This window comes from Indicator indicator, chromosome Z, assembly GCF_027791375.1.
Source record: "Indicator indicator isolate 239-I01 chromosome Z, UM_Iind_1.1, whole genome shotgun sequence".
NCBI classification, from domain to species: domain Eukaryota; kingdom Metazoa; phylum Chordata; class Aves; order Piciformes; family Indicatoridae; genus Indicator; species Indicator indicator.
In genome coordinates, this window is record NC_072053.1 from 19279692 (window position 1) to 19288346 (window position 8655).

Below are 8655 nucleotides of genomic sequence, written 5' to 3' on the forward strand. Positions count from 1 at the left end.
TCATTCAGCAGTGGGCCCACCTTTTGCCTGCTCTTCCTTTTATCATTGATGTATTTGAAAAAACTCTTCTCGCTCTCTCTCACCCTTCTGGCAAGATTCAGTTCCAGGAGGGCCTTGGCTTTCCTTGTTGCATCTCTACATTCTCTGGTTATATCTCTATAATTCTTGCAATTGACTAGTCCTTTTTTTCCACATTGTAAACCTCCTTCTTATTTTTGAGTTTTAGTTACTAAGAGTTCCTTGCTTATCCATGGAAGTCTTCTGCCTGCCTTACTTGAACTTTTTTTTTGAGGGAATACATTTCTCTTGAGCTTGGACGGGGTCAAGTTTGAATATTAACCAGCTCTGTTGGGACCCCTTCCTTCCAGAACCCTAGCCCACTGGATATTTCTAAGTAGAGTCTTGAAGAGGGGAAAGTTAGCCCTCTTTAAGTCCAGGGATGAAATTTTACTTATCACCCTGTTTCTTTGTCTGTTAATATTAAACTCTAACATGTCATGGTCACTGCAACCAAGACCAGCCCCACCCTTAACATCTACAACCTGTCCTTCTTTGTTTGTTAATACCAGGTCCAGCATTGTACTTCTCCTTGTCGGTTCTTCAACTACCTGCAGGAGAAAGTTGTCATCAATGCACTGCAGGAACCTTTTGGTTCATGCAAATTTATAAATAAAACCAGGTCGCTATAGGGAGAAGAAGAGTTACAGCTTCGGGTTTCTAAAAGCACTTTAAAGTTAGTGCTTTACTTTTTAGGAGCACTTTGAAAATGAAGAGGCATCACAAGAAGAACTCTGACAATGTTTGTGTTTCAGCCTTACACTAGACAGGCTCAACATGAAAGAAAGGGCTAGTCCAAACTCAAAGTTATCCACGAATAAATAATCATAGGATCAGTCAGGGTTGGAAGGGACCACAAGGATCATCTGGTTCCAACCCCCCTGCCATGGGCAGGGACACCTCACACTACATCAGGCTGGCCAGAGCCTCATCCAGCCTGGCCTTAAACACCTCCAGGGATGGGGCCTCAACCACCTCTCTGGATAACCCAGTCCAGGCTTCTCTCATGGGGAAGAACTTCTTCCTCACATCCAGCCTGAATCTCCCCACTTCCAGCTTTATTCCATTCCCCCTAGTCCTATCACCACCTGATCTCCTAAAAAGTCCTTTCCCAGCTTTCTTGTAGGCCCCCTTCAGATACTGGAAAGCCACAATAAGGTCACCTTGGAGCCTTCTCTTCTCCAGACTGAACAGCCCCAACTCTTTCAGTCTCTCCTCATAGCAGAGGTGCTCCAGCCCTCTGATCATCCTGGTGGCCCGCCTCTGGACATGTTTCAGCATGTCCAGATCCCTCTTGCAACACGGGCTCCAGAACTGGACGCAGTACTCCAGGTGGGGTCTCACCAGAGCTGAGTAGAGGGGGAGCATCACTTCCCTTGACCTGCTGGCCACACTTCTCTTGATGCAGCCCAGGATCTGGTTGGCTTTCTGGGCTGCAAGTGCACACTGACAGCTCATGCTGAGCTTCTCGTCCACCAGCACCCCCAAGTCCCTCTCCTCAGGGCTGCTTTCTAGCCAGTCACTGCCCAGCCTGTATTTGTGCTTGGGATTGCAGATAACAATAATAATACAGATTACAGGTTAGCCATGCCGTAAGAGCAGGGACAACTGCACTAGCTGCATGCAGAACCATAAAACATAAACACCATCTCAACACAAAGTCAACTTGAATCCAAAATGCTGCTTCCAAATCAATGTGTCCCCCAAAAAGCCTAAAAGCAGGATACTCTCAGCATTTGCTTCCAGACTGAGCTAGCCTGGTTATTGTTGGTGGTAGGGGGAATTTCAGCTCACACCGACACACACAGTAAAGCGGCACTTTATCTTATAACACACAGAATTGGGATACTTCCCATACTCCTCTACTCACACCTCCCTATCTTCTCCTAGCCTGTAATTTTTGTACGGACATGAAATAAAAATAAAACGAAGGACACAAAACTGTGCAACTATGAAAGAAAGAATTTTTCAGCACAGACATTACATTCTTTGTTACTAAGCTCTGAGCATTTGAGAAAAAACACGTCTTTGTCAAGGTTTCAACACATTCATACATCTTTCTTCAACTGAAATGTGAATTCCCAGTAGATGCCTCTTCATGTTTCACTACTTGTCTCAGAAATTTTCCAGTAAAACTTGGAAGCTTTCAAGTTGACATTCAGAGACTTGCTGAAATTTAATGAGGGGAACCAAAGAAAAAAAAAATAAAATCTTTAAACCTAAAATGATATGAAAAACACTTTTCAAACTTCATTTCTTACACAGGCAAAAAAGCCTGCAATTCGGTATCATAACATGAATTTCACAAAGCCAAATCTTAGTATCACAGAAAATGTCATCTACATTTTGAATGTTTTCAAAATTAATCTTTCAGGAAAAGATATCTTTAGGATTAAAAAATATAAATCAGTAGGAAAAACAAAACACACTTTAGCACTAACCTGATCAACACAAAACATCAAATCTCAATCAGGCAAAGTAACTCCTTAATAACTTATTTCAATACAAAAAAAAAAAAAAAAGCTAGAGACTTTCACATGAACTATTCAGACAAAAAGCTATGCTGCAACACTAAATCTTCTGCAATAAATGAAGGACAAACACGAATAGCAAGGATCCAAGATAATTTCTGTACTTAACAAAGTGGTTTTACATTCCTCTCACAATTCCATACTCTCACAAATCACATTTTACTGTTCACCAAAGAAAGGGTAAATAAAACCAGAAATATTTACTGTTGCAGTAGACTGGTACATGACAGTTATTTCTGCGTATTTTGCTTGAGTTCTGTTTCAGGAAATGAAGGATTAGTTACAGATCAAATAAATGTTTTATGTTGGTATGTGCCATGCCTCTATAACTGCTTCAATCTGTCAAGTTGTAACTAGCACACCATATAGAGGACAGGAGCAGCTGTGTGCATTGCCGTGTCTGATTAGATTCCCAACATGTACAGAGAAAGCTCCAAAAAAAGAGAAAAAAACCCAAACACACACACACCCCGCAACACCCACAACCTCCCCAAAAACTCCTACAAGTACAAAAAACTCAACTGAATTTAACAAGAGCAGCAGTTACAGAGCACAGCCGCCTAGCAACCTCTCAGTTTCCTATGCATCTGAGTTACATGATGAAGAGCTGTAAAGAGCAAACTGGCCTGTACCAATCTCTTAGGTGTTTTTTTTAAATATGCCAGTTTAATATTCCTCCCTCCCTTCTGTTGGAAGTGATGACTTCAGATACTTCAGGAGTTCTACTCAATAACCTCCCTTTTGCTGTGGCTTTGACCTATCCTACCAAAATACTATTTCTAACATAATATAGAAAAGTATTTGATTTCAGTGAGCATTTTTTATTCCTATAGCAACAAGCTGTTGCTCTTCTCCAAATGGATGAATGAGACTCTCTTTCCCAGCTATGTTCCAGAAGGGTTTCCAAATAAGCATCATTATTCTTGTTATGCTCCCTGAAGAATTTTAGTAACGTATTTTGTTACAGTTTATTACCTGCTCCTCCAAGGACACTGCATCTGTCACGTTATGCAAGCATGCACACTTTTCAGCACATATCCCTTCCAACTTATCTTGACCTTGGAATACAGAAATAGTTGTCTATATACAGAAGATATCAACAGAAAAGGAACAGGTACACACATATCAAGTACAATTTAATTAGGCCAAAAGATGGGGGGAAGCCATGTCCAGGAAGCACATGCAAATGCAGTTCATGGCATTCAAGCATTAAGAATGGGATTGCGACAACTAGACATTCCTGTCACTAAACCCACACTGCAGTAACAACCAGGCTGCAAAAAATTTCAAAAAGTTTTGGTGTGGTGGTTAACAATCATCATACTATTCTGAAAGCAGAATTCAGATGAATATCTAAATCTCCTAGAAACACTGAACTTGTCAATCCATCACTGTTCGGAACTTCCTGAAAAACTCTCTCCCAAGATTAAAGACACTGCCACCTACACTTACAAATTATAAATGTCTCTCTCTGTGTGAGGCATTTTGTATACAGTTTACATGGTGCTAAGATATTCACCAGCCTTTACTGTTAGAAAAAAAAAAAGTTACTGCAAAACCCGAAAGTTAACTTACCAATGCATGTATCAGTGCTTTTTCTGACAGAGCAATTTTTGTAGGGAAACATATTCTTTGGCCAATTGAATCTTCTTTCTTAAGTATTTTTTACTTAAATTATTTTATCCTGTTGGAATAAACAGGAAGGATGTTACTGCTTTAAGTTTACTGACTTTCAGTTGAGCTTATGGCTCACACACAGGCTTTTGCCTTTCCCTTAAGGCTTCTTGTGGTTTCACAACTATATTTTGAAGACCCTACATTGCTTTTCTCTGCTTGCTATCGTGAGAAAATCTACACAAATGTCATGGAAAATCAATTTTGTTGGAAGTAAAAGCTTTGTAAAAAGCATTTCCAGATGCGTAAAGTTTTCCTGATTTATCATTAGAATACTGGAGAACCACAACAACAAAAAAATTCATCTTGGAACATGAGTCTATAGTCTTATTTTCAGTTTTAAATGGAAAACAATGTGATGAAGTGGTTCATACAGCGTAGCTTGTACTTAGGGATACAGATCCAAAACCAAAGTACAAACCCTAGTGATTCATGTATAACAAAGCTCAGAAAGAGAGTACACTACAGTATTGCACCTAAGACCCTTACTCTAGAGACCACATTATCATTCTTATTGTCTGATATCTCAGCTGCAAAGTCTCCAGGGAGCTATGGATATCCATGCCACCGCAAGTACTCGGTTCCTTTCTCATACAAGGGAATACCAGATTTTCTGCACTGTGTGCCACAGCCACAGTTAGCAAAGTTAGATGATTTGTAATTTTGATGCATACCACAAGCTGAATTTTTAGGCTCGATGTTAGTAGTTTTGATATATGTAGGAAGATTTGCACTATATTCTTTCTAGGCAGACAGAATGCTCTCCTGAAATATTTATCACTACAAATTCAGTAAATTTAGCACACAATCCTCAGAAAAAAAAAAAAAAAAAAGCTGAAAGATAACCCAGTCCATCCCACCTCCAAGGCTAGACTTCCTAGCAGTCTTCTCAGGTATTTGTACTGTCATGCACAACTTACTTTCCCACAACTATTCAGGTGTGTAGAAAGGAAATTAATGCACATATGCACAAGTTTTCAATTCAACAGCGGACATCCATGTGAGTATCTACTGATTTTATTGGGCTGACACAACAAGGTCTACCTGAAGAAATGGGACTTCAAGAATATGGCCTATAATACACAATCTGAGGGAGAAATAAAATGTTGTTTTACCAGCTATTAATACAGATATACCCACATGCTTCAACAAAAACAATCTTAACCAAGCAAACCACCCTTTAATCCATTTCTTATCGACCAGCAAGTTTCTTTCAGATGTAACACACTGTCAAAGAAAATATAATATTGGTTTCTCTCCAACATTATTCTGTCTTCATGAATAAGTTTTAAGAGACTTCCCCCCAAATCAACGAACTGGCTTTATTAACTTACTTACCACTAAAAATAAACCAAAAAAATCATGTTGTTCAATAAAATTTACATTATAACTCGAAACAAAAATTAAGGGGCATTACATTTCACCATATCACATCCGATTTCTCCAACAGGACTGACTTTCTGCAGTATGCATGCTTTTTATACTGATTATCTCTTTAAAATAAAAATCTGACACACTGTTGAAAGTACACCCCCCTCAGTGACTGTTATTCACAGTATCATGTTAAACAATTGAGCTATAAATTCAGCAAAACGACAGAATTATATAATAATGCTATTTCCTCCTTTCACACACTTACTACTCAAGGTCCGTATTTCGTCTATGTATCTACCAATTTTAAGCCATTTTCCCCAGGCGTTAGCCTGGGAAGTCTCAGCAAAAAGGGCTGCTAAGCACCCTAAAGCACCTGAAAACTCCCTAAGTACAACAGGGTTCGGTATGAGAAAATGCATAGGAAGATACAAATCTTTCACATCACAGCTATGGGTAAGTTGTGGAGGCCTATAAAAATCGTGTATTTACCCACGCCTCCGGGTCAAACCATCAACACTGACCAAAGGCCCTGGCCTCACATCCATTGTCCTCGTCCAGCCCTAACCGCTAGGCTGCCTTCGAGACGCTACAAATAGCAGAAGGCCCTCTGTTACCACCACATCCAAAGGACGACCCAAACTCTCTGCCAGGCTCCCCCACTTTAAAGTCCAAGCACCTTCCTCACCTCATGGAAAGCACCGGGCCTACTCCAAGAGTATGTCACTAACCCCAGAAACATCACAATCCCCGTTCCCAGCAACGCCTTTGCCCCAAACCCGCAGCAACACTCACAGCAGCGCCCTTTCCCGCAATCCACCCACACACTCGCACCACATAGGCTTCCCTTTCCTTCCGTAAGCACCCGATTTAACACCAGAGTTAACAGGAGTCCCCTCAGGCACCCGGGCCACTGTTTTTGGCGTCCCTTTACAAAGCCCCCTCTAAGCACGGACCAGGCCTCAAATAAGCCCTGCCCAGCGCCCCTCACCTCCGCCCGACCCTATCCCACCGCCGCGGCCCTGGCCGCACCTCACGGTCCTTGAGGCCCAGAAGCAGCACCTCCTCCATAAGGGTGAGCCGCGTTTCCTTGGAATCGCCCTTCTCGTCGTCGCCGGACTCGTCCCGGCGGCCTTCATCCTCCGGGCCACCCCCCGCTCCCCGTTCCTTGTCGGCGGTGGCGCTGCGGGAGGCCTCGGTTCGCCGCTGCACCAGGCCGGAGCTGCGCTGGGTCAGGGAAGTCATGGCTGGAGACAGCGGGAGGGCAGAGGCCCGCCGCGGGGAGAGAGGCTCGGCGACAGCTCGGGACAGGGGGTAGGGAGAGCAGGAAAACGGACGGGAGCCGCTCTCGCCTCTGCCCTATCCGCACCGGGACTGTGGCGGGCCCGAGGGAGTCATGGAGAACAAGGCTGGGCCGCAGCGAGGGAGGCGGAGGCAGCAGAGTCCAGCGTCCCCCCCCTGCGGCGGCCGAGCTGGCGGAGACGGCTTCTCCTCCAATATGGCGGCGAGGGCTGATGTCAGCGGAGGATGTGGCAGCGCCGGGCGCGGGGGGCGGGGGCAGCGGAAAGAGCCGCGGGAGGGAGCGACGCCCCGCGGGGCGGGGCAGGGCAGGGCAGGGCAGGGCAGGGCAGGGCTGGGCTGGGCTGGGCTGGGCTGGGCTGGGGGTGTTGCTGTTGCAGGTCATATGCCAAAGCAGAGTTTAAGGGTGTGAGAGTGCTGTTCCTTTATCAAATAAGAGAGGCCGCAATAGCGTTACCAGATCTGTTTTTTGTAAATGTCTTTTCTGACCAGTAATTCTACAATAATTAGGCATTAATTTAGCCATATAGGAGCCACTTGAATATTTTGCCGAGGGTTTCAATTAAAATGACAGTCCTGTAGTTAACTTGGGTCATCCCTTTTACCTTCTTTTAACAGTCACTATATTTACTTTCTCTTGTTATTTGAAATTCAGAAGATATAAGAATCATATCAAGAGATCAAAAAAGCAGTTCCAAAAAGCTCTTTTGAAAACCCCTATGCAGATCATCCTGGCTTGCTGATACAAATTACCTAGCTTTAATGCTACTGTTTAAAGTTGTCTTAAAGTATGCCATTTGTGGAATGTATCACAGTATCACAGTAGATCAAAGGCTGGAAGGGACCTCAAGAGATCACCAGGCTCAACCCCCCTGCCAGAGCAGGATCATTTACGGTAGTCTGCACAGGAATGCATCCAGGTGGGTGTTGAAAGTCTCTACAGAAGGAACAGAAGGAGACTCCACAACGTCTCTAGGCAGCCTGTTCCAGTGCTCTGTCCCCTTCACTGTAAAGAAGTTTCTCCTCATGTTGAGGTGAAATCTTCTATGTTCAAGTTTGAACCATTTGTTCCTTGTCTTATCACTGTGAACCACCAAAAAGAGCCTGGCCCCCTCCACTTGACACCCACCTCTCAGATATTTATATTGATGAGATCCCCTCTCAGTCTCTTCTCAAGACTAAATAGCCCACGGATCTCAGTCTCTCTTCATAGGGGACATGCTCAACTCCCCTCATCATCCTCGTGGCTCTCCATTGGATTCTCTCCAGCAGGTCTCTGTCTCTCTTGAACTGGGGAGCCCAAAACTTGACACAGGATTCCAAGTGTGGTCTCACCAGGGCAGAACAGAGAGGTAGAAGAACTTCCCTAGACCTGCTGGACACACCTTTCTTGATGCATCCGAGGATCCCATTGGCTCTCTCCATGTTGTTCCATGGAGAACTTGCTGTCCACCAGCACTCCAAGGTCTTTCTCCATCCTTTAATCTTTGTTTCCATGTATTTATTCTCCATGTATTTAATCTTTTTTCCTCTTGGACAGATTTGGATGTCTAATAGTTAGACATTGTTTTAATTATCAGTTTACAAAATCAAGATTTACCAATAGTTTTGGGTTTTTTTCCCAATAAGCCTCATTTTAAGCTTCTCCCTTGGGATGATTTAAGGATGATGTTTTAGACTTTCAAAAATACAAAGAAACACTAGTTTCAGTTGTATTGCGCCA

General features: G+C 43.4%; 1 protein-coding gene across 1 annotated transcript in view; it reads right to left on the reverse strand.

The window, feature by feature from the left end:
- Positions 1–6878, reverse strand: part of GOLPH3 (golgi phosphoprotein 3) — a 41803-nt gene extending 34925 nt beyond the window's left edge. Inside the window, exon 1 of the mRNA XM_054397678.1 lies at positions 6666–6878. Within this exon, the coding sequence (XP_054253653.1) occupies positions 6666–6878 (213 nt within the window). The remainder of the gene's footprint in view (positions 1–6665) is intronic.
- Positions 6879–8655: the final 1777 nt, after the last annotated feature.